The 25942-nt window shown below is 54.7% G+C and overlaps 1 protein-coding gene across 5 annotated transcripts in view; it reads left to right on the top strand.

The window, feature by feature from the left end:
- Positions 1-4675: 4675 nt before the first annotated feature.
- The window catches only part of AXIN1 (axin 1), an 83218-nt gene continuing 61951 nt past the window's right edge, over positions 4676-25942 (top strand). Inside the window, exons 1-3 of one of the 5 annotated variants that reach the window (XM_064390656.1) lie at positions 4676-4825; positions 11653-11779; positions 19644-20615. In XM_064390656.1, coding sequence (XP_064246726.1) covers positions 19738-20615 — 878 coding nt within the window. In that variant the 5' untranslated portion in view covers positions 4676-4825; positions 11653-11779; positions 19644-19737. Of the gene's footprint in view, positions 4826-6589; positions 6705-11652; positions 11780-17439; positions 17668-18316; positions 18441-19643; positions 20616-25942 lie in introns of those variants that run through there. The other 4 variants (XM_064390657.1, XM_064390659.1, XM_064390655.1 and 1 more) reach the window with 4 other exon arrangements.

The raw sequence follows: 25942 nt of genomic DNA, 5'->3' as shown, positions 1-25942 counted from the left end.
ACTTGAGAAAAAACTTCCAGAGGAGGGTGGTGCTGTCCTGGGACAGGGTCTGGGGAGGTGGAGGTTTCCAGAAGGACAGGGTGAGGCCCTGGGTGACCCCTGGAGCCCAGCTCGGAGCAGGAGCCTGGGCTGAGACCTCCAGAGGTCCTCCCAAGCTCACTGTTCTGTGCTGCAGCTTCTGAGCTGCAGCTCCTCCTGCAGAGCAGCCAGTGAGGAGGGGATGGCTCAGGGAGAGCAGCTCCCAGGTGCTGGCTGGAGAAAAGGGAGTCCAGTAGCTCTGCTCCCTCTCTCCTCTGGGGTTTGGACAGTCACCCTCCTGCCTGAGCCCCTCCTGCTGCCACGTGCTGTGCTCTCTCTTCTCCCATCCTCCCAAGGAACTGTCTGGTGTGCCAAACCATCACCTCCAGGAGAGGTGGCTGCAGGCAGGGATGGCAGGATGGAGCCATTGGCCACGTGCTGGATCACCTAGAGCCCAGTGAAGTGGAGCAGCAAACAACCTGGCTCTGTGTGAGCATCCCTGGGGCTGTCAGCCTCGGGTGCTGGCTGCCTGTGGCCAGCAGAAGGTCCTGGTGGCTCTCCAGGAGTGACCACGGGATTTTCCAGCCCTGGTTCCTGACACACTGCTTGTCCTGGCCAGCTGCCCCAGCCCTGCAGGGGAGAGGTGGGACGAGGCATGGCCAGGGTGTCAGGGCAGGGCTGGTGGCCTGATGGTGGCAGGGCTCTGGGGGGATTCTCTCTGGGGTGAAAGAGCCCTGCAGCCAGGCAGGTCTGACTGAGCCTGAGCAGAGAGGTGGACAGGGACATGGGGGCTTAGTTGTTACAGTAAGGAGTCATAAGAAATAAAAACCAAAAAACAAACAAACCAAGAAACAGCAACCTAATAAAATCTCCATATGGAAATGAATTGCCAAAAGCTCCCTGCCATGTTCCTGCCACCATCTCTCCTGCAGCTGTGGGCTGAGCTGCTCTGGGCACACGGACATGGGAGATGGACACACAGGACAGGGGCAGTTCCCTCCTGTCCCCTCTCCTGGCACAGGCTGTGGGCTCAGGTCAGGCTCCCTGGCTGCAGGAGGAAGAGCTGAGGGGGGTGACCATGCCACCAGGCTGGCCACAGAGGCCTTTGCCTGGCTGGACTCTGCTGCTCTGAGCATCCCATGCACTCATTTTCCAGGCAGCCATTGCCATGGTAACATGGAAATGGTGCTGGTTCAGGCCAGCCAGAGCACTCAAACGCAGAAAATGGCATTTCTGAGAGGGGAGCAGGGCTCTGCTCACAGGGCCTCTGGGTACCCGGGGATGTGGCTGCTCTGAGCAGATCCTTGTGCCCTGGTGCCCCCAGGGACGTGTCCCCCTAGCAGAGTGGAATGAGGAGGAGGGAGCAAACAGGATGGGAAATGCTAGGGAAAAGGGAGCAGCGGGAAGGGGATTTTTCTGGCAGTGCTTCAGGCATGGATGGGGCCAGGATTGTTGTGTTTCAGCCAGGTGTTTATTCCCATGGAGACTGCTCACACATTCCAAGGCATTTTAATTTCCTTGACAGTGCTTTAAATTCCTTGACAGCCCCCTCCTGCATGTGTTGGGAGACCCAGGTGGACTTTCCCAGATGAGTCTCACCTGCCCATCTGGATGTGAGGTGACTCTGCCCCCACAGCCCATAACTGTCTATGACTGCTCACTTTATTCCTTAGGATGCTGTCCCTTGACTTTTGAGACTGCTGGAGGACCTGTGCTTCTTAAATCCTTCCCCTAAAAGTCATGTATGGATTTGGAAGGTTTCAAGGGGTGGAAAGTCTTTACTCCTTACTTCAAGCTGCCTTGCTCAAGCTCTAGGAATGGAACCTTGTCATGCTCTGCTCCCAGTGCAGGACTTTGCCATCCATGGGATTTTCTCCTCTTTCTCACACTTTAGCCTCTCATTCCATTGAGCTTCAAGTCTTGCTGCAAGGCTTTTCCTCCAGAAGTCATTAGCTGCGGCTCTTTCTTTTCACAGCACTTCTCTACCACTGTTTTAAAGTGTGGAACCTGTGTGCCAGCACCAAAAATGGAGGGAAATCTCCTTGGATGCAGGCACTAGGCTAGTGGGTTTCCACCTGGCCAGGGACGTGCAGAGTTGGGATGTGCAGGGTTGAAAGTACTGTGAAAATCACTCATACCCAGGCCCACTTGTCCTGCTGAGCTCCCTTCTCTTCTTTGAATGCTCTGTCTTCTGTATGATATGCTGAAGAATGAGGTGAATTAAGGCCTTTGTAGGGTTCTGGGAAAGATTCTTAGTTGTAGGGGCTTGTGGAGGCACTCTGCAGTGGGGAGCAAGGCAGTGGCTCCTCGGGGGGGACCAGCAGGTCCCGGTGGCAGGAAGGGACAGCGCGTGGCAGGAGAGGGTGGAAGGTGAGCAGGGGAGCTGGCGGTGTGTGTGTGTGTGTGTGTGTGTGTGTGTGTGTGTGCGGCCGAGCCCGCGGCCGGGAGCTGCGAGCCGGGAGTTGCCATGGGAACGGGATCGGCCGGAGGATGCTCGGAGGGCAGCGCGGGCTCTCTGCCGGGAGCTGCCCTGCCCGGGGACCTGCAGCTGCCCGGGGAGGTGCCAGCTCGTCCTCAGGGCACAGGCAGCGATCCCCGCCCAGCCAAAGCCCAGAGCAGTTCACACAGACGCTGCCTTTCACAGACACAGAGAGCACGAGCAGGAGAGCCGCCCCAGGCAGGAGCTGCACAGCCCCCGAGCTGTGCCCAGAGCCGCATCCCTGAGTCCCGAACGTGCCCCCGTGCCCAGCAGAGCCCGGAGCTGCCAGACCCTGGCCCAGAGCACAGCTGGGGCCGTGACACCGTCCTTAGTGTGCACTGGGGGATGCAGTGCTCGGCTGGAATGTTTGAGCTGAGCCTTCCCGGCCACCCTGCGCCCGCTGCTGATGAGCGTGGGCGGGGAGAGCCCGCCCTTGGTGCTTCCCTCTGCTTGCCCTGGCCCCAGGTGGGCTCTTTGCCCAGCACCGTCAGCAGCAGCTGCTCCAGGCACCAGCCAGCCCCTTCTCCACTTCTCTGGAAGCCTTTGGTGACCACATTGTCACCAGCCCTTGCACACCCCTGGGAGCTTCGCTGTGGCCATCATTCACTGCTGCTCCAGGAGACAGGCTTCCCTTTACAATCACCCTCGTTTCCCAGGTGGAGAGTATTCACTCTGGTGCCCACAAACCCCATTTCCAGGAGTGTTTCTGCCAACTCACTGGCACAGCTGTTGGGGTCAGTGACCTGCGCTTTCCAGGCTCTCCCTGTGATATGTGAAAAAGAAATTTATTATCACATCTGCCAGGCTCCAGACAACTCTTTCTGGCAGTGGATAGGTAGGATCTGTCTGAGGATCAGCTGTTCTCCCCCAGCTCCTCCAGAAGCCCTGGACACGCTGCTGCTCCACAGCTCCTTTCTGCTCTCTTCTCAGCAGGGTTCATGGTGACATCTGTGGTCACCTTTGTCTCCTCTCTGCTCCCAAGGATGGGAATCCCCCAGCTCTCCCAACAAAATTATGAGCTTGGGCAGAGTCTTCTCGTGCTGCTCCTGCAGTTGCCCTGAAGGACTCCACTCTGGATTGCTTTGAGGAGGAAAGGGAAGATGACCTCAGCTTCCTTTCCCTCAAGCCCACGCTTTCATCTCTCACCTTACTGCCCATTTTCTCCAGATCTCTTCAGCCTTTAGATTCTTCCTGGGACCCCCCCTTTTTCCCCACTTTCCTGGAACTGCTGTTTGGTGCCAGTAATGACCCTGGGAACAGAAGCACATTTCAGGTCCCACGCTGGTGTTCCATCCAGCAGGGCTGGGCTGTTTGCTGTCCTCTGGCTGCCACATCCATCCCTGGACATGAGGATGGAGACAGGACCACATTCCCACCTGGAGGACGCGCGCAGCCATGAGCATGAACCATGCCCACATCACAGGGCTGGTGTCCAGCCCTGTGCTCTGTCCATCATGATTAACACCCTCCAGAGGAGTGGGAGGCCCTGTGCCTCGCAGACCTGGCTCAGAGCAGCTCAGCAGGAAGGCAGGAAGCATCCTAGGCTCCAGGATGAGCATGCCAAAGGTACCACTTCCTCATTCCAGCACCACGAGGCCAGGAAAAGGGATGGCTGATCCAGGCAGTGCCAGTTCCCTGTTAGAAAACTCCAGTGCTGTGAGCAGGAATCACGATGGCAGCGGCGGGGAAGGGGGAAGAGGCCATGGAGGATGGTTTGGCCCCATCCTGGCTCTTGGGATGAACCAGTGTGGAATCCCCATGGGAAACAGAAGAAATGGCATCATGTGTCTGCACCCAGCACCGCTCCTTGGAGGAGGAGGATGATGATGATGGTTGATGAACCGCGATGGTGAAGGAAAGCCTTGGCATTGTGCAGCGGGAGCGATGGGAAAGGCTGGCCAAGGGAGGCACCACTTTCTGCAACAGCCTTCAAAGAGTTTCCTTAAGTGTTGCTGCTCTTCAGGGCTTCCTCCTCCAAGGGGAAAAAAAAAAGTAGGGAAAAAAGGAGATGAGGAAGAGCAATCTCTGGGTGCGGGATGAAAGCGGCCTGTCTTGACTATTTACCCAGCAATTATAAGTAAATCGGTGGTGCCTAACGGGGCCGGTTGCCATAGTGACGATGGGATGGAAGGACCAGCATTTGGTCCTGGCTGCAGCCAATCAGGCTGGGAAGCCCAAGCTGCAATATAAAGTAAAGATTCCCATCTTCCAGCCACGCACTTGCCAAGAAAGGGAAATAGGTTCAAGAGTCTGGGGAAAAAAAGTGCTGCGGCCGGCGGCAAGCAGGGCGGCTGCTCCCGTCATGGCGGACTGCGAATGCCCGGGCAGGTGAGAATCCCAACTCTCCCCATCTCCCGCTCATTGTTCTCCCGCGCCGCGGTCCCTCCGCCGCCCCACCCCACCCACGCCGCCGCCCCGACCCCCTCGCCCCGGCACCCACAATGGAACCCCCCTTCGGGTGGGAGACAAAGAGAGGCGGGTGGAGAAAGGCTCCACCATTCTCCCCAAATTGCCATCGTAGGCCTTTCAAATCAAATTTCGCAAAGCAGCTTCATCAAAGGCCCCCGGCTGAGAGGCACGAGCCCCATATTGCTGCCCCCCCGGCAGGTCTGGGGTGGCGCGGTGATCCCATACAAAGTCGGCACCGCTCCAGAAGTGTCTTTGCAAAAAAAAAAGAAAAAAGAGGGAAAAAAAAGGGGGGGGGATATGGAGATAAAAAACGCAAGCGAAAAAGAACGGCGCCTAAATTGCTCATCGTCTCCCCATCTCATTACTGGCGACTTCTGAGGACGGATATTTCCAAAGGCTGCAATGAAAGACTTGTGAATGGAGCCCCCCCGGATGAGATCAAAGCCCAAGGCTGGGACGCCAGGGTGTGCCGGAGGAGGGGGCGAGGGCCGGCGGCGCCGCAGGATGCTGGGGGGAGCCTTCCTCCCCTGCTGCCGCTGCCCTCCATGTTTCCCGGTGTCGCTGCCGCCGCTGCCTGACCCATCTTGCAATGGAGACCAGGGACAGTGGCCAGATCCCAACAGCTGGAACCGAGACGAGCAAACTCCATTGGCTCGCAGTTCGGCAACTCTCCCAAAATTCATGGTTAATAAAGGAGCTTATTCCGTCCGGGACCTCTCCAGACACCTCGAATTGCAGATGAGCGGGTGGCTTCCCCACCGCTGGAGCCCATTCCTTGGGTGTCTTCTCTCCTCACGCCGCAGCATCGCCAGCCTAGTGAGCCACCAGCAGAAGGGCCGAGGACAAAGGCAGGAGGACAGAAGTTGTGCCACTTTCCCTTCCTGCCGCCTCCCTTCAAACGCGGGCTGCTTTCTTCTGCTCAGTGATAAATTTGGCTCCGGGCGGCGTTCCCACCACCGGCACCACCGGCAGCCGGGCGCCCCATCAGCGGCACGGAGAGCAAACTCACAGATGGTAAAATAAGAGAGTCGTGTAGGGTTCAAAGAGACCTTCAATGTCAATTGTTATATTATTAGGTAAACTCCAAGAAGAAAATCTTTTAATCCACTGTGGCTAATCCAGTCCACTTTTGTTGGCCAGGACATATTCAGCATCAACAAAAGGCTCTGGCCGACGGACACCGGCATACATAATGTATTGATAACTGCGGGAGCCGGCTCGGCGGCAGAAAGAGCCACTGCTCGGGCCAGCAGCAGGGGCCAGCAGGAGGATTTGCCCGACTTTCATCACTTTTATTTTCATTTCAAAGAACGCGGCTGATATTTGCACTGCGCTGCTTACCAGGGGAGCACAAAGAGGGCAGGGATGTTCCCAGCTCCAGCCAGCCCTGAAACCTCACCGGGATCCTGGCAGGACCTCAGTGGGACTCTCACCCCTCGCTGCCTCCCCAGAGCAGTGGTGGCACAGAGGGCTGCAAGGCCAGGTTGGTTCCGGGCCTGGTTTTCTGCTGGCGGTTCCCATGGGGAGTTGGCAGCTGGGGTGGCTCCCCTTAAATTAGCCATGCCCTGGGATTTGCCCTGGGATGGTGCTGTTGCCCTGGGATGGGGGAATCACCTTCCTCTAAGGACATGGGATACAACTGAAGTGGGAATAGCAGTGTCCACGCCGTGAAGAGCCAGTGCTGCTGGGGAGAAGTGGAGATCACACCTGGACTCACCTTGTCTTCCCAACACGGCGCAGCAGAGACCCGAGCCGAGGAACCTGGAAAGGAAATAAAACCAGCAGCACCAAAGGGCAGGTGGGACACAAGTGGGGACCACAGCCCGGCTGATGGGGCAGGAGGAGGTGGGAGCTGGTGGGAATGAGCTGAGAGGGGCTGAGGTGGCAGCTGTGGGTGCTGGAGGTGAGCAGGGCACACTGGCCACCCTTCCCTCCAGGCACTGGGCATGGCTGTCCTGAGCAATGGGGCAGTTCTGGGTGAGGGTCCACAGCAGGGCAGGAGGGTCCACAGAGATTGAAAACAGCTCTGAACTACATGTCTGGACAGGCATTAGTGGCCATGGGATGAGGATGGGGGGCTGAGCCAGCAGGGAACTCTGCACAGCAAGGAACTGGGGTCTCTGGTGGCTGTGACCTCACTCAGGAGCCCGTGGCCCTCCCAGGGCACCACTGAGTCCAAAATGTCCTTATTCCTGCTGCGGGTAGCTCAGTGCCACCCAAGGCCAGTGGCTCATGTGTAGCCATCAGGATCTTCAGTGAGAACATGGAAAGGAAACTGCAATGGAGAAACCAAAAGGACTCATTTCAAAGAGCCCAGGGGGTTTGCCCAGGGTTTTGTCCTCATGACAAGGGACAGCAGAGGAGTCCCTCTCCAGAGGGTGGGGGGCTCACTGCACCCCCAGATGCTCTCTGAGGCAGGCACAGGCATTCATCCATTGGGACAGTGGTTACAAGGCACTGAGACAAGTGACCCAGGGAGGAAACAGCCCCACAGGGATTTGGTTGTTACTGCGAGCCCCGGGTCAAGCTGTTCTGCTCTTGCTGCACTCACAGATACTGGGAATCCTCCAGAAGTACAGTCCCCCTCCAGTGGAGTTAAAATGGCCAATGCCAGAAGCTCCTGCAGGGAATGGATGCACAAACAGTGATTAAGCTGAGACAGCTGTGAGTCCCCAGCCCTGGACAGGCCATCCTGAGATCCACCAAGGGATCCAGGTAGGGATGGGTGCCACCCTGAAGCAGAGGCTCTTTGGAAGGCTGAAGTGCAGTGGGGGCTCACTGAGCCTCACTACCCAACCCAGACAGCTGCTCTGATCATCACCAAGGCTTTCCCAAAACTCCCAGCTGCTCCACATGGTCCATCCAGAGGTCTGCCCAGAACAGAAGTTGCCAGGTGACATTGACACAATGACGAGCACAAACCACCTGGGAGGCAGAGGATGAGAATTCAGGCTGAATCATTCATTGCCATCAGGCAGAATTTTCATGGCAGGGGTCTCTGGGCAGCTGTTGAGTGCAAGACTAAGATAAATAGGCTGAGCTACAGATATTCAGTTTTGGAGACCTGAAAATACCCTTCTGTTGGGAAGAGGGAGACATGGACCTCCTGGGCAGACACCTCTGCTCCATGTCCCACTGCAGGCCAAAGCTCAGGTGGGCTGGGATAACTTCTGGCATTGGCTGGTGTCTCTTGGGACATTGCCCACAAGGTGGTCACCCAAGACCATGGGCACTCACCTCACAGCCCTGGGAGAGTCACGGGAGTGTGGGAAGAGGAACTAAAACCCTCTGTGACACATGTTCTCCACGGCAGAGCCTTGGCACACTGCGGAAGATGCTGCCAATAGGAAAAGTCTAGGTCCAAGGTTTGGAGATTCTGCAAGGTTTACAATGTCTACAAGTCCGAGATTTGGAGTTGTACGTCTGCTTCCAGATGTGTTTTCTCCTGTTTTGAGCCTCTGTAACTATAAAGAATCAGGATGAAATACAATACAAGGTTGGATTTGCTGACATTTGCCAGCCATGGGTTGTCTGGAGGCTGGGCACTGTGCCAGCCAGCCTGTGTCCATGGAAGGACTCCTGACAGGAGGTGCTGGAGAGAGAATGCCCAGCAGGACAACCAGAGTGGGAATCTGTTCTCTGGGAGAACACCAGGAGAGCCCTGAGGTGGGATGCCAAGGCAGCAGGGGTCTAGGTGCTGTCAGCTCCCACTGTGGGGAAGAGGAGCTGCCCAGGCTGAGGGACACGGCCTGAGCAGGAGGGGTGTGACACGGCTGGGCATGAGATGCTTGGACACAGCATGGTTGGACACCAGGTGGTGTCACCAGCCCTGCAGAGCAAGGGAGGGGCAGGGGCCTCTGTGTCCTGATGGGGACAGGGGACAAAGGGCTGGGAAGCAGCTGTGTGACAGCCCAAGGCTTGGCTTCTGGAGGAGATGGGGCACTCAAAGCTGCCTGGCCTGATGCTCACATCTCCAAGGAGCAGTTCTGCTAATCTCTTCCCCAGGGAAGTGGGATGCCAGGGATGCTCATGAGCACAATTCCACAACTCCCCCAGCTCCCAGACATTCTGTCCTGGAGAGCACTTGGCTCTGCTGTGGTTCACCTGCCTGGCACAGGAAGGAGAGATTTTAGGAGAGAGGCAGCCAGGCAGAGTTGCCAAGTGGTGAGCATGGCCCAGAAGCTCTGGCAGAAGGGGACAGGGAATCCCATGGCTGACTTCCAGTGAAGGTTTGCCTTGGCTGTGGAGCAAGTCTTGGATTCCTCCAAATACAGAGACGCCCCACTTCTCTGAGCTTCCTCCCCCAGTAAATGATTTTGAGAGCAATTTCTCCAGTTTTCTGTCAGGATAAGACCAACATTTTCCATATCTGTTCACCTCATCTGGAAAGCCTTGAGAGGAGTGAATGCCAAGCCCTGGGCTGGGCTTGTGCTAGGGCAGTTAAAGCAGCAGAAGAGTTTGGAGACTCTGCCCTAAGTGTGTGGACAAATGGCACCCCCAGCTGATCAGCCAGGACTGTTCCCTGCAGGAGGAAGCAGGTCAGCCCCAGGCATGCTGGGCTGTGTCCAGCATTTTGGCTGGTCAGGACCTCAGCTGGTGTCCACCAGTGCTGAGCCTTTCCTGTCCCACCCACTCCCACCATGGAGAAGGAATCCTCCAGAGAAACCTCTAATGACCCTTGGGCAGGTCCCTGGGGGTGGAGGGGCTCCAGGACCTGCTGGTGTTGAGCCCTGGGCACCTTCACTGGGCGCTGGTGACACCCAGTGTGGGGGTCCCAGCCCCCAGCTCTGCCAGGAGGGGTGGCCCGTGCTGGGGAGGTGGCACAGGATGGTTGCTCCAAGGAAGAGCTACCTCAGAGGGAAGATAGCCAAGGAGGGCAACCCCACCTGCAGCTGGGGATTTTCAAGGTGCTGCAGGGAAGCAGGAGGTTGGGAAAGGGGTGATGGAGGCTGGAGTCTCCATGTGGGTAGAGGGAGATCCCAGAGGGTCTGTGGCTATCCTACCAGAGAGCTGAAAGAGCAGAGGCTCCCAGAAGTTCCTGCCAGGACTGGGGGTCCCCAGCTGGGGCTGGCCAGACCCCCTGGCCTGGAATACACATGGTCCTGCAGCTCACACAGGGTGTTGTGCCACAGAAGGGCCCAGAGAGGGCTCTGGCTGGCAGACTGTGACCTCCTGCCAGCACAGCTGTCCTGCCTGGCTGGGACAGCCACCAGGAGCTCACTGCTGGCAATTAGCTGCCAGTGACCATTAGATTCTGGCTGCTGGGCTGCCTGGGCACCCAGAGCCAGCACTTCCTCAGGGTATGGGATCACTCACAGAAGCGTTTGGGGCATCTACTGCCCTGTCTGAGGAGCTCGAGGCTGAGAAAATCATTCTGCAGGAGAATTAAGGGGTGGAAATGCTGTGGGGCTTCCCTCAGCAGTGCCCAGTGTGACCACAGGGACCCACTGCCCAGGGCTGGCTGGGGTTTGGACCTCAGCAAACCAGCCACAGCCTCAGCTACTGTTGTCACTTCATGGCTCAGAGCTCTCCTGGTGAAGGACAGCGGTGAACTGGGACCTAAACCATACGTGTCAGGCACAGTGCAGGGGTAAAATTCTCTCTAGAGCTTGCCCTGGATGCAGGAGCATTTCTGAGATGTCCTCACAAGCCTCCCTGCACCCAGCAAAGCCGACCATGGGCCACTAGGTGGACTCAGAACAAACCAGAATTGCGGGACAGAGCAATTCCCTGACCTCATCTCCGGGAAAGCCTGCTCAAAGCAGAGGCACCGTCAGCGAGAGTCATCCCAGGAGAGAACAGAGAAACAGCAGCGTGTGTCCAACTGGCCACTGCCAGGCCACCAGAGGTGGAAAATTAGCCAAAACATAGTCACCAGGCCTTACTTGTCACAAAAATTTTGCCATCTCCCTGGGAGAGCTGACCCTCCAGGAGTGAGCCAGGAATGTGGGGATCAGCCCTCCAGGCTGCACTGCTGATGGAGATCACGTCCAAAGGTCACACTGGAAATCTTGGGGCTGCAGGACAGACATCAAGGCACCACCAAGCACTGAGGTGGCTTTGCCAGCCGAGCTGGAGATCACAGTTAAGCCAGAAGATCTTGCCCAGCATTACAAATCAGGTCTGTGAGAGCAGAGCAGCCGATATTTCTGCACTGACCAGCTTTCCCCCACCTTCCAGCAGCCCAGGTCACAGTCACTCATGGCTGGGTAAAGGAAATCCGTCTTTCCCAACAGAATCAAGCAGGCTGAATTATCACAGGCTGCTCTGGGATAACCCTGCTGCAGGAAGCAGCTGTTTCCATGGAGCTGTTCCTTGTGCTCTTCCCATCCCATCCCATCCCATCCCATCCTATCCCACCCCACCATGGGGACACTGGAGCAGAGGGTGAGCAATGGCCTGGGCAGGTAGGTGGGTCCTGGCTCTGCAGTGGGGCTTGGGAACCAGGGACAGGGTTGTCCCCTGCCACTGCTGCTCCCTCCTGCCTCAGCTCTGTAAGCTGGGACTATTCTAGCAGGGATAACCACTCCAGAGGCCCCGTGCTCAGGACAGAGCACACCCTGCTCCAGACATCTCCCTCTCACAGAGAGGCAAGATGTGAAGTGTGTCCTTCAGGGCCACGGGAACAGGTTCCACTCCTGTGAGGGGGGAACATGGGGTGTCCCTGCCTGGCCCAGCTCCCCTGGAAACATCTCCGGGGTAGGGTGGTGCCAGCAGGGACGAGCTGACATCTCTTCTTTCTGCAGAGCGGCATTTCTGGGATGCGTGTGGATGGCACCCCAGCCCTGGCACCCCGAGAGGAGCAGCGAGCCTGGTGGTCTGGAGCATGGAGAGGCAGGAGTGCAGGGCACAGGCCCGGGCTGGACCCCACAGGTGGGTGCAGGAAGGTGTGTGGGGTGTCCCCGGGGGGTGCTCACCTTCCCTGGCTGGGGATGAAGGGCGCTGGGCACTGGTGGTGCTGGCTGAGCTCCTGTGCCATTGCTTTTGGCAGAGAAGGCTGATCAAAACCAGGGGAGCTGTAGGGTTTGGGATGTGGCAGGGATCTGTCAGGGTCATGGATGTGGCAGGGTCTCAGATCTAGCAGGGGTCTGTGAGGGTCTCTTTGCTCTGCCACATATGAGAACCTTTCCCCAAAAGCAGCACAGAGGGGAGGGGAGGGTTGGGGGACACACCAAGGGCCTGGCACCCCTATCAGTTCATGCACTTCTATGCCACAGCCCTGAGCTGGGATGGGAGCCCAGGGCTTATCTGGGGTGGGACAGGAGTGAGAAGAGAAGCCCACGTGAACAAACTGGGCAGCCAGGGCAGAGGAACATCAGCTGATATGGTCACTGGCTGTTACTGGGGTTATGAATGGTGCAAACCAAGAGTGGCCATGAGCTGCTGTGACTCATAGAATAGAGGAGAAAGAGTATGGGGAAAGCTTTGACCAAAACTCCAGTCCTGAGCCCAAAACATGAGGCTAGAGGTGGCTGACAGTCAGGAAGGAGCTGAGGTGGTCTGAGGGCTGGTGGTAGGAGGGTCACAGAAGTGTGGGAGGACAAAGAAAAGTCCATGTCAAGCTCCTCTGTGAGGAGGGTGCTGGGTGAGCAGCACATCCAGAGCAGCCTCCCAAGGCACGGCATGAGCTTGTCCATAAACTATTTTTTGGGGAACATCAGTTTTGGGAGCTCTGTAATCCAGTGGGAAGGGCAAAGCAGAGCTGGGGGAAAGAGGCTGATGCCAGGGCAGGCACAAAGAGGAACACCTGGAGATGAAGGCAGAGCAAACCCCTGGGGAGCAGGCCAGGGTGCTGGGACACTGCAGGAACTCAGGGTTATGTACTGGGGCTTCCATCTGCCATTTGGGCATCTGCACCACCATGGGCAAACACTGGCAGCTGCAAAACCCAGTTCAGACAGCTGCCTTAGCTGGCCCAGGCCCTTCTCTCCCTACATTCCTGGAAGAAGGTCACCCTGGCTACTGTTTTTGTAATTTTTGATGTTAGCAGTAAAGCTTTTGCCCCATCCATCCACTTCCAGGCCTGTACCCCAGCATAAACAGGGGATTTGCAAGCAAGCACCCATATGGGAACAGGACTGAACAGGGAAACTGGGATGATTTTTCTGAAGGGGAAGGATCTGAGTGTCCAGAGCAGCCAAGCCCTTCTCATTGCCTGAAAGAGGCTCCACCATGGGGTTTATGAAAGGGCAGGATCTGAGTGAAAAGGCAAACTTAGTGTCCAAACAGTGCTTCATCCTTTTTACCCAGCATTAGCAGCAATGTGTTTGCCTCCTTGAGCTGGGGAATGCAAAGAAGGAGGCACCCCCAGGCTTCCTATGGGACCTGCACCCACACTCCCAATGGATGCTTTGGCAGGCTGGCATGGCCAGGGTGGACAGGATCTTTAGACCCTGCAAGAAAGGATGCTGTAGTGGTTGAAATCAGCACCACTCACTTCCACTCTTGCCCCCAGCCCTGGCACAGCTGTCTGTGGGCATCCTCACTGCCCACACTGAGATCTGCTCCATCCATCCCTCCCTCCCTGTGGGGCAGGCACTCTCATCCAGCCCCCAGCCCCATCCATGGCCACTTCTCTGCTTTGTTCTCCTGCCAGCTGTACCCTGTGGCTCTGCTTGCTTGTCCCCTCAGTGGCACTGGGCTGCTGGTGCCTCATCCCAGCCGGGCTCTTTGGCATGCTCTGAGTTCCTGGTGCCACAACACCAATACTTTTATCTAGAATGCTAATACGTTTTCTTCCTCCTATTCTGTAAGCATCATCTTGCCTGCGGTCCAAGAGAGAGCTGTCAGCCGCCTCTTGCACCCCAGGACATTCTTTTCTTGGCATCATTTTCTTCTTTAAATCATTATTTTCTTCAGCCATCATTGGTAATGTAGTCAAACCCTGGGTCCTCCCTCTGCACTGAGGGTGCTGCAGGCCCGAGGTGGGAGGCAGCACATGCCCTTTGCCTCTGCCAGTGAACAGTGTAAGATCTCATATTTCAGAGTATTTCTATTTATCCCCTAATTCAAAAAAGCTTTTTGAATGAAACCACCGAATTTCGGCACCGCTGATGACCTTGCGGGAGCCTTTTAAAAGGCAGCCAAAGGTTGAACAGCACCATCTAGTGCACTCCCTCCCGAATCCGCCAGCGCCAGAGGGACGCCGGCTCCCACCCACGCGCATCCCTCCGCTGGAAGGGAGCGCCGCATGCTCCGGCCCCCCAGGCATCACCCCCGGCCCCGGCCAGACCCACCTCGCTCCGGGAGCCAGTGAGCCGCCACAAAGAGGAGAATTCATTCCAGTCAGTGCTGAAGCTGATCCAAGCGGGTTCAGGCTCTGCAGATGGGGTGTTGGAGAGCTGGCGGGTCCCAAGCTACACATCCCTTTGCAAGGAGGCTCTGGAACTGCACTGCACCAGTGCTCCTGCATGCAGCACAGACTCTTCACACCAAAGGCTGAGAGCAGTTCCTTTCCTCCAGTGTTTGCTGTTTGTTTCTTCCAGGCAGAAAGGAATGTGTGCATTGGGAGCTGGGAAGTGTCCAGCACCCCAGGTTCACATGGGGCCAGCCTCAGTGGCAGGGTGACACCAGGGGAGCACAAAACACCACTGCCATCTCAGTGGTGGCAGTTTTGGTGTAAGGGTTGTATTTGGGGTGAAAAGCAGAGCTTCATGGTCAGATGATGAGGAGGGAAAAATAACCAGGTTTGGTTCATTGGCCTCAAAGACCTTGTGGTCTGATTCCTCCAGCACACAGCCAGGAATGCTCATTGTGGTTTATCACCTGTTTGATGTCCTCAGATAAATCTGGAAGTGATTTTGGCCCCTGGTGGAGTGCAGGGATAAGCCTCCTTGTCATGAGGCACCCGAGAGGTAAAAGGCAGAGAAGGGGCTCCAGAGGGAGCCCATGGCCCTCTCAGCCCCAAGCATTCCTGCTAGAGCACCAGAAAATAATGAGGCACCGTGAGGGCTTGGCATTGACCTGAGGAATTTGCATCTTGTGGCCTAGGAAGGGGCAGCTGCCTGGCTGCCTTTGCTGGACAGGGCAGGGGTGGCTCTGCTTTCCCTGGGAGTGATCCTGCACTGCTGGAAGGAACATGCCAGCTGCTCTGGAGGTCCCCTGCCTCTCTGTGTGCCTTTGGGATGGGATGGGGGCTGGTCCTCACTCCAGGCTGTGTCCCCTGAGCTGGAGGAATGTGCCAGGAGCTGGTGGGAGCAAGATGAGCCTCCAGCACTTCTCCCACCTCCCCAGGTGCAGCCCAACCCGAGGAGCAGCAAGGAAGGTCAGGGAAGGATGGCAGCACGAGTGAGGGCATGTCAAACCCCAGCACTTCAGCCACCTGCATCCTGCTGCACCCAAACTCATTGCCCACCACCTCAGGTCTCCCTTGCCATGGAGAAATCTTGCTCTTGTTACTCAAATGAATTCAGTTCAAGCCATGAATCTTGCTGGGCCTTCCTCTGAGAGGTGAAAAGCTCTACCACCTGATTGTCTCTCACCTATGAAGGGCTGAAGTGCTACACTGGAGGCACCTCTGGGGGCTCCTTTAATCTTGCTGGGGAGGCTGCAGGCCTCAGCTACCCCCCCGCAAAGCAGGGCTCACTTTTAACTCTCCTCCACCTTCTCTCCATTCCTCAGCATCCTTTCCAAAACACAGACGCTGGAACCCTCCTGCTGTAGCACCCCGTCCTGTCCCAGCTGGACATCCCTCCTGCTGTTCCCACGTTATCCCTCCTGCCCCGGTGTCCTTGCCAGATCCCGGGTTTCCAGCAGAAGGGCCCTGTGTTCGGTGCACAGACCCTTTCACAGCTGCTCACATTCAAGCACGTTTTATTTGCCAGGGACTCGGCTTGTGAAGTTTTCTACAGCTGTCTTGACCTCGTCCACATCTCCTGCCCCTCTCATTTCCCTCGCCCCGGCGTTTTTCTCAGCAGGGCTTTTTAATCTATTTCTAGACCATTGATGGAAATACTGAATAGCACTGGGCTTCCCATCCAAGCCTGGACACCCACTGAGCGCGCTCCCATTCTGCAGGGATTCCCCATTGATGGCTGTCGGTTTGCCAGCTCCCAGCCCCTTTAAGGTGTCCCTCTTGATGTTGTATTGTGCTAATTTTTAATCAGAATAGTATATGGATTAAGTCACATGCCTGAACAGAGCCCAGGTCTATTATTTCTATGCCATAACCTTTATCAGCCAAACTTGTAATCTCTTCAAAGGATGACATCAGAGTTTGACAAGAGCTATTTTCTGGAAACTAGGCTGATTGCATTAATTATATTCCCATCCTTTAATTCTTTACCAGCTGAATCCCCACATCAGCTTTTCTATTATTATGCCTGAGACCAGCACTGCACTGCTATGTGTAAATGAGCTCTGAGCATCATTCACATGAGAGACTGCAAGGAGCCACATCATCCTGCCAGGCTCTGTGCTGGGGTGGGATGGGGAGTGTCACTGCCCAGAGTGGATATTTGGGAGCTTCACAAAGCTGGAAAAAAATGTTACCATTTCCAAAAGTGTTCCCTAAATGCACTGAGGCAGGCAACTGTGGCAGCGTCATCACATAAGAAAGCAGAAACAGTCCCTGTTGGAAACTATTCTGAGTTATTTCTGATTTTCAGAGGATTGTGTAGTGGCTTGTTTGCATGTTCAGCTTTTAGGATGGTATCTAGGGTCTAGGGCTCAGAGTCCATCACTGCTTTGCACTTTCCTGTCACACTACTCCCATTTGATCTCTGCATCTGGCAATTCACTTCTTCTCCCTTCAGTGTCCCCATCACTGCAGCCTCAGAGCTGGTGCACGCTGCTGCCCATCACCAGACATCCCCGATGTGGGGAGTCTCCATGTGCTGTGACCCCTTCCAGCCCATGCAGTGCCACCCCTTGGCCAGCCCCTGATTTCTCCCCGCGGCAGTTGCCCAGCTCAGAGGAGCAGGACACACACTGCAGGTTCCAAACCAGCTCTAGTTGTTGTTGGAGGCAAGAGCGGCTGGTGGACCGGTGCTCCTACATCCCCAAGCCCATGGTGCATGGTCCAAACTGGACAAAACTCAGGTGTGTCATGTTCGACACGGACAGAGCCGTGGAGGCTGGTGGCGTTTGAGGGTTGATGCCCTTCCTGGGCACAGCCCTTCAACGAGACCCTGGAGGTCTCCAAGTTTCTCTGGGGCCGTCTGTGCCCGGATGCTCACGGGCTCCCCTCATCCAGGGCCGGACGAAGCCCTGGAGCCACTCAGCCCCTGAGGCGCCCACCCAGCCGGGGCTCCGCGGGAAGCCGCGCCCGAAGCCTCGGCCATGTGCCGGAGCTGTCCGGGACGCTCAGCCCGCACACTTCCCCATGTGCTGCGGCTCCCGGCAATCGAGGCCTCCCCGAGCCGGGACCTCCGTGCTTCCCCGGGCCGGCCCTGCAGCGGGTGCGGGGCCTGCGGCCGCCCCGGCCCCGCGTGCCGCCTCCCCGGGCCGGGCCGGGCCGGGCCCGCTCCGCCCCGCTCCGGCCGCCGGTCCCGCAGTACCGGCCGGGGGCGCGGGGGGCGCGGCTGAGCCGCCGTGCCGGGCTGGGAGGCAGCGGCGCAGGCGGAGCGGAGCGGAGCGGGGCTCGGCTCGCTGCTGCTGCTGCTGCTCTCGCACCCCGCCGCCGCCACCCGCCTGCGGCCGCGGCCATGGGCGTCCCGGGCCGCCCGCTTTGTGCCGCCGCCGCCCCTCCGGGCCGCCGCCGCCGCTGAGCCGCATGGGCCGGGCCCCGCGCCGCCCCGGGCCGCCGCCGCCGCTCCGCGCGGGTGAGTGAGGCGGCCCCGGCCCAGGCCCTGCGCCGAGGCCGCGCCGAGGCCGCCGCGGGCGGGAGCGCGGGGCCGCGCCGGGGCCGCCGAGCCGGGCTAGGCCGCCCCGGGCGCGGGGGGAGGCCGGGCGGGCCGGGAGGGTGAGCGGGGCCGGGGGCGGCGGCGGGGGGGCGGCGCGGGCCGGGTCCCGCGAAGTTGCCCGGGGGGCGGCGGGGGCCCCGCGCGGCGCCCTGTCAGCGGCGGGGCCGCCCCGGAGCCCGCCCGGCCCCGCGCCTCCCGCGGGTCCCCTCCGGAGCCGGGCGGGCGGCTCGGCCGGGCGCCTCGCGTGTCCTCCAGGAGGCTCCCCGGGGCTGCCCCGGCCGGGGCGCGGAGCCAGCGCCGCCCCGCCGCAACAATGCCCGGCGTGGCTTCGGGGCTGCGGTGCCGCTGCCCCGGGGGTCCCCTTCACCCGGCCGGGCGTCACTGCACCGCAAACGGGGGGGCGAGTCCTGCGCTCGCTTCCAGAAGCGGGGTGCAAAGCACCCAGAAGCGCCCCGTGGTGCCAAAGCCCAGCCCCGTCCCGCGGTGCCGGGGCCGGGGCTGCGTGCCGGGGGCTCGGGCCGGGGGTGAGCGCGGCGCCGGCTCCTGCCCGCTCCTCGCGGGGCCCAGCCATCCTCGCTGGCCGCTCCTGGCCTCGCTGGGCTGCTTCACGATGGACAGGTGGGCTGTACGGACAGGCATGGCATCGGCGGCGGTTCTTGGTTTAGCCAGGATCAGGAAATGTGGGGAAAATGGTAAAGCATCCCAAAGATTTTCGTTGGTGTGGGGTTTGCTTTGAGAGGGAGGGCGAGCTAAAATGTGTCTTTCCTGCTGTGTTTTTACATGCAATTGAGTTAATCCAGTGCAAGGAGTAATTTGTGAGGCTGCTGGTGCTCTGCAGTACTTGGGGCTTAGAGGCTGAGGCTGTTCTGTAACACAAGGGTTTCGCTACTCGCTTTAAATGATGAGGTTAATTTGTTGAGCAGCAGAAGTAGCAACCCAGGGATTGCCCTTTTCTTCCTTCCCTGCATTCCCCATACCTTCCATCCTCCATATTGACTCGTTGCTCCTCTTTAAAAACATCGTACTTGATCAGGTTTCCTTGTCAAGGTGGTTTTCTCATCTTCCTTTGATGACCTGAAATTTTCCCAGGCTTGTAGCATGCAATTTTGTTAGCGTAAATGAACCTTTTCTCAACGGCTTGCCTACGAAAAGCAGTGCTAGAACTGAGCTCCTGTACTAACATGCCCATCTGAAGCAAGAATGCAGTCCAGATGCCCAAAATATTAGGGTCAGCGATGCATCTGGATTCCCCTAGAGCTAGACGAGGCGACGCGGCGTATTTCTGAAACGCAGAGATTTGTGAGGAATGTGGCGCTGGTATGTCACTTGAGCATACGAAAGCCACCTGTGTTTGATTAAGGTGCAGCCTTGCTTTCAGGACTGACTGGATGCTCTTTAATAACAATTTTCACAAGCCTTAAATTCCTGTTTAAGGATAAGAATTTCCTATATCCATAGCCAGATAAAAACGTGTTGCCTTAGTATGATCTGGTGTATGTCCTGTCCAGGTAGGCAGTGCAGAGGAGCTGGTGGCAGTGCAGAAGATGGCATGTGCCCTGTGGTACCTTCGTATGGGTCTCTTGGATGTGGGCTGCCACATGCCAGGGTCATGTATAAACCACCAGTTTTGGGAAATTGGCTGGTGTTTTAGCATGGTGTCAGCTGTCTCAGTGATGCCAAATTCTGGATGTAAAGTTTTGGGATATTCTGTAACTGTCATTTTTAGCCTCTGCCTGGTTTGAGCTCGATTCTGTGCTCTCGGAAATTAACAAGCCATTGATTCTGCTGAAAAAGAGGTGTTAGTACAGTAAAGGTGCAGAGCATAACCACTAGTTTGTTGTCTTAGAGTGTTTATTTCCAGTGATACTCGCTTACTTTTTCCTCATCTGTTTCAGCCAAACAAACTTGTTCACCTTGGAGCTACAAATATTGGTGATTTGAGATTAGCGCTCATCCCCCACTGTTCCCACACAAGCAAGGACCAGAAAAATGAATATCCAGGGGAAAGGCTTCCCCTTGGACCTCGGAGGAAGCTTCACTGAAGATGCTCCAAGGCCACCAGTTCCTGGTGAGGAGGGGGAGCTCGTGTCCACAGACCCAAGGCCAGTTAGCCATGGTTTCTACTCCGGTAAAAGTGATGTGGTCAGAAACGAGACGTCCACAGCAACACCGAGGCGCTCCGATTTGGATTTGGGGTACGAGCCCGAGGGGAGTGCTTCGCCAACTCCACCCTACCTGAAGTGGGCCGAGTCACTGCACTCCTTGCTGGATGATCAAGATGGCATCAACCTCTTCAGGACTTTCCTGAAACAGGAGGACTGTGCAGATCTGCTGGACTTCTGGTTTGCCTGCAGTGGCTTCAGGAAGCTGGAGCCGTGCGTGTCTAATGAGGAAAAAAGACTCAAGCTGGCAAAAGCCATTTACAAAAAATACATCCTCGACAACAATGGCATTGTGTCCCGGCAGATCAAACCGGCCACAAAAAGCTTCATCAAAGACTGTGTCATGAAACTGCAGATTGACCCTGACATGTTTGACCAGGCCCAAACGGAGATTCAGTGCATGATAGAAGACAATACCTACCCTTTGTTCCTTAAGTCGGATATTTATTTGGAATACACAAGGACAGGTGGGGAAAGTCCAAAAATTTATAGCGATCCGAGCTCGGGGTCTGGGACAGGTAAAGGGCTGCCTGGTTATCTGCCAACTCTGAACGAGGACGAGGAGTGGAAGTGTGACCAAGAGGCCGAGCCCGAGGCCAGCAGGGACTCGGCGCCTTCCAGCAGGCTCACGCAGAAGCTGCTCCTGGAGACGGCCACGCAGCGCGCCGCCTCAGCCCGGCGCTACAGCGAGGGCAGGGAGTTCAGGTAGGTGGGCAGTGGGTCAGGGAGCTGCCGTGGCCATGGGAAGCCTTGGAAAAGCGTGGGTGCTGGGGAGCGTCCACATTGGTACAGGATGGCGCTGCCAGGTGGGTTGATGGAGTACAAAGCTTTGTTTGAAACTAATCGCAGGTTGTTTTAAAGGTGTCTTTGGCTGTTCTTGTCTGATAGTGCCAAATCATCCCTGCAGCATGTTCTTCACCTGCAGAAACTGCTGCTGGAGGTGTTCTGGAGGCAGGTAGGGCTTGGTGGGCAGTGCAAAGCCATGGGTAGCCCTCATGCACATGCAGGTGGCTGGGCAAGCTGCAGTACCAGGTTTGCTGTAGCCTGCACCAGCAGAAGGTCAGTGTTCAGCTACTGTAACATGGGCAGGTACAGCTGGTGGTGACACTTCCTGTGTAGAAATTGTGATGAGCCACAACTGGGAGCTCACAGGAGATAGATACCCTCACCTTGGTGATGTGGGTAGGAGTGAAGCAGCATTGATGGTGCTCCCTGATAATGGTACTGCTTTGCTTATGAGATTTCCAGCACTGAATTCTAACGGTGTCAGAGTCAGAATCCCCAAATCCACTTAAAACCATGCCCTGCTGAAGCTCTTCCCTTCATGAAAGTAATTGCTGGGTTTTTTTAACTGCAGTACTTGCACAGTTCTGCAGCCTGTTTTTTTCTGGGTCCCCCACCCACTTCCAGCCAACATGGATTTTGAAACATGCTGAGAGCTCAGTTAAAATTCCAGACAATTAACTTAGCAGGGAGCTCTCTGGGATCAATAAGCATGTGTGTGTCTAACCCTTGCTGAATCAACAGAACGCAGCCAGAACACATTCCTACTTTTTTCCCCCCCTTTTTTTAATAAAATCTCCTTGTTTTAAGACCTGCTTAGGCTAAAATCTGACGCTTTGTGAAGATTACGAAATGAAGTAGCTGAACTGTCCTCTTCAAAGCCTCCTGCCTTATGAAAAGCATTTCTGTGTTTAATCTCCCTCAGCCATCCCTTTAGGCTGGCAGCTGGAAGCACATCCCGCCCCACGCAAGGTCTCGGCGCCTTTCAGCTGGCAAAATGTTCTCGGTTTGAGTCTTGTTTTCTTACAGATTTTGAGGAGGGGATGTTGCATGTGAAACTCTTGGGGAGGGGGAAAAAAGGGAATTCATGTGAGCTCCCGCTGCTTTAATCAGGAGTCAGAAAAAAAATATCCCAGTGTCTTGGGACTTTCCCATGGAATTAATAAAAACCTTGAATGTGTCTTGAAGTGCATTTCACTGAGCAGTTGGGTGCTCACCATAAATGAAGGATTAGAAAAGTCCCTGATTTAAGTATCTTTTTATTTAAGCAATAATGGTGTTAAGATTGAAAATAACTTACTAAACACAGGGTCAGCTGTGTTTAGTTTCCTTACCAGACCAGGTAGTTAGTAAATCCTGTGTGTGACACTGAGCTGTTTAGCTCCATCTTCAAGAAAAGATGCACTTCACCCATTAGTTGAATATATCTGTGCCAGGTTGTAAAATTATTCAAGAAATGTGCTGTGAAATAGAGGTGGTTTGAAGTAAAGTTCATCAGTCCTGGGCATTTTCATAGGAGATTGGAACAACGTGAAATAAATCTTTACCTGGAGGATGGAGATCAGAGAAAATGCGTGGCTATTAATTTGTATTGTCCAACAGCCTGTCATTGTGGCTACTGACACTCTGCTGACCTGTTGGGTAGGGAGGCAAGGAAATGTTTGCCCTTCTCACCAGAGCAGGAGTCACTTCTCAGCCTGGAGAAGCTGAAGATAAGGGATTTATTTTATTTTTTAAATGCTGGTCTGTCAGTTCTGTGGTGTCCAGAGCATTGCCGTGGAAGATGCTGTTGAACTGCATAAGCTCTGCATTTTTCAATTCTAAAGACTGCTCAGATACTAATTTATGAGGTGATTGTTCCTCTTTGAGCAAGACTTTGTGGTTGAATTAACCTTCTTCCTGGATGTTGTATAGCAATAGCTGTCTTGAACAAGCTTGTTTTTAGAGACTTGTTCATTTACTTTCTCACCCGAGGAAGAGTGCTGCAAGCTGAGGAAGCTGCTTGCAGCTGGAAGTAATGGCTGTGTGCAGCATTTGAAAAACTGGGTTCCAATTTATTTTGAAAATTTCCACAAACCTTTTTTTTTTGGCATATGTGTGGAAGAATTTCTCGTTTCTCTTCTTTGGGGAATGTTGAAATAAGCTGTTTTGCATTATATCTCAGGGCCTGTTTAATCTTCCCAAGATTTAACATCTATCCCTTGGCTTCCATGGAAACCCTAAATAAAGAGGAATCTAAGCAAATGCAGTAGAAGTATTTCTCTTTTAGCAAATGAGCATCTTGAATCAGCTCCAGGTTTTTTTCCAGCAGAAAGTTCATAAATCTTGATGCAGTAGCTCTGCTCTCAGGAGAACAAATGTAAAAAATTCCTCAAATGGCAGAAGACAACCTGTTATTAGCGCTGGGTATTTTTGAAGGTGTGCAAATGTGCAGGCAGATTTGAGAATACCCCGAAGCCAAAAGCATCGCTGTTACCCACTGTGTTTTTGTATGCGTCGGAAAAGGCCAATAGTCATTATCGTTAGGCTCCTGCAAATTAATTGGACATTGGTTATGGATCAGTGAACTTCAAAGAGGGCAACCCCCGAAGATCTCGGGCATTAACTCGCAGCTTCCGAAAGTGACACTAACGTGGTTGTGAGGGCGGCTAAATCGTTCATTAACCTTCTTCCGACACGCCGGGACAGCGTTCCTCGGAGCTGGAGAGCAGAAATTAAACCTGTGCCTGAGAGCCGCCTGCTCCTCGGGCGCTCCAGGAAAGCACAGCCCCTGGAACAGCTGGAAGTGTGCTGCTTGGTGGTTTGCTCGTGCCTTTTGCTGGGGTGGGTTTCTCGTGCTCTCTCTTTAGCTTGGTGTGGGAAGGGGCTCCTGCCCCATTCCCAAAGCATCGCAGAGCAGCGCTCTCACAGGCCTGCCTTTGCTTTCTTCTGTGGTGGGAAGTGAAAATAGCATATGGTGTCACCTGCCAGGAGCTCTGCTGTTCCTCTCCTGAAAACCAGGCAAACTGAGAGACTTACATTAGTTCTGCCAATTGTTTTGGGTTTTGACCCATTCCATGAAGTGTATAGTATTGAAGAGGAAGCCCGGATGATGGTGATTTAGAGGACACGTGGTGGTGGGTGAAGTCTCCCGTTGTTGGATTTTGAGGAGTGTTGGTGGTGGAGCTGCTGGACACGGATGGAGAAATTTCTCAGCCTGGGATTTGATATACACAGGGGGTTGTTTGTTTTTGTAAAGAAGTTGGCTTCAAGCTTTAATTTCCACAGTGCTGAGCTGACTAAGCTCACCACGTTTCACAAGTGTTGGTGGTTCAAATGAAAAGGGTGGGTGATGTGGTTCTCCAGGCTGGTAGGAATCACCAGGAGAGTCCTTGTGCCTGTGCCCACGCACTGGCAGCCTCTCCAGACACATGGGAGAGCAGTCTCCCCAAAACACACAGCCCACACTTCACCATGGGGTGTGCAGAGGAGGCATGTGGAGAAAAGCTGAAGAAGCTTTAGAGGGCTGTGACAGCCTCTGTTGTGGGACAATGCAATGACAAACTAACGTGTAACTGGTTCAGGGAAAGCACAGGATCTCTCTGTGGCTTAGGGAGCATAAACGGTCCAGCGGTCACAAGCTGGGGCTGCATCAGGAAGGAGCTGGCTGAAGTTTAGCTGGCAGCCCTAATTTTGAGGTTGGCAGCTTTGTTCATAATTAAATATTAAATTGCACACCTCTGACTCAAGACTGTGTGGTGTTGAAGGAATTGGTGTTAATTGTACTGACCGGTTGGAAAACTGAGCATGTAAAATCAAACAGTGGTGCAGGAGAAGTCATATTTAGAAAGTTTAAAGATGTGTTACCCTCTTACTGATGCTTCTTTTAGCTGGAGAGGCAGCACATGCATCTTGGACTTAGGTTGTTGGAGCTTCATGGGAGCTTGTTTGCAGGAAGAAATCAGCTACTGAATGTTAGATCCATATGTAACGTTGGGAATGCTTGTCTTGAATTTAAATTGCTGGGCCCACAGTATCATTTGTAATCAGTACAACCCTTTTTGGAATCCTTGTAGAGCAGTGGATATTTCCAGTTTTAAAGAAGAGAAGTGTGCAGAAGAATAATTTGGGTTCTGCATTGTTCTTGAGAGAAATCAGTGAATCCAGCGGGGAGAGGGTCTGGTGCTAAGAGCTCTAAGTGGTAATTTAGTGGCTGAAGCACTCTAAGATATACAGGACAGAGACTGATGGTGTTTTTGCACAGAAGTTAGCGCCAGCTTTTTAAAATATATTGTTAAGCTGATGAAACTTCTGCATGGAAATGCTTACATTACATTAGCAGTGTAAAGTATTTATGCTAGTGGTTGCCAAGTTTTAAAATAGATTTTATTTGAAGAAGAATACCTTTTGTGCCCATAGCTTTGCCTCCACACAAATCAAGATGAAGAAGTGGTGTGTTTGTGTTTGGTTATAGATCAGTGCTTTGGCTTCTTTTTGAAGGCAGGTAGTTAAGCTTTTAGTACTCTAATTTGATAAATGAATAGTGTTTTCTCCCCTCCTCCAGCAAACAAAGCCTTGTTTTGTTGTGATTGAGGTTTTTTTGGGTTACAGAATATTTTCTCTTAAAATCCCAAGAGGAAAGTTATGTCGTCCTGGAGAGATTCAGGTTGGACATGGTGAAAAAAATCTTGGGAACGAGAGGGGTGGGAATCTCTGTCCTTGGAGGGCCTCGTAGCTGGGTTAGACAGAGCTGTGGCCTGCCTGGTCCAGTCCTGGTGATGGTCCTGTTTTGTTGTGTGCTTACAATGATGGCACAGATCATGAAATTCTATATTTTGAGAAGACTGGTTTGAGTTCTGCCTGGTTTCAGAAAGAATGGGGTGTTAAAAGGTTGAGTGGGAGCTGAAGCAGTGCCAGGATGCTGAGGAGTGCACCCAGGAGGTGGCCACGGGGTGGGAACACCTTGGTTTTGATCTGCCGTTCAACTTGGCTTTATGTTTTAAGAGTTTCTTTGTTGTTGCCATAATGGACTAATCCCTTGAATAATTAGTTGCCATTGGATGTTTTAAAAATTACTGCCTCTTGGATGTTTTCCTTTAATAGTCTGTTAGATTCTGGATTTATTAACTATTGAGACAGACTGTGAAATCCTGTTAGGGCAGACCTTCTTGGTGGAAAAGGGAGTGAGAGTGGTGGGGGGGTGCTGGGAGAACACACGCTGGCCCCATTTTAGGTTTGAGCTGTTGGCTTCCCACCTTCCCAAGAAGTCC

This window comes from Passer domesticus, chromosome 15, assembly GCF_036417665.1.
Source record: "Passer domesticus isolate bPasDom1 chromosome 15, bPasDom1.hap1, whole genome shotgun sequence".
In the NCBI taxonomy this organism is placed as follows: Eukaryota; Metazoa; Chordata; class Aves; order Passeriformes; family Passeridae; genus Passer; species Passer domesticus.
Note: the sequence above shows the minus strand (reverse complement) of the source record. Positions and strands in the feature narration are given on the sequence as shown.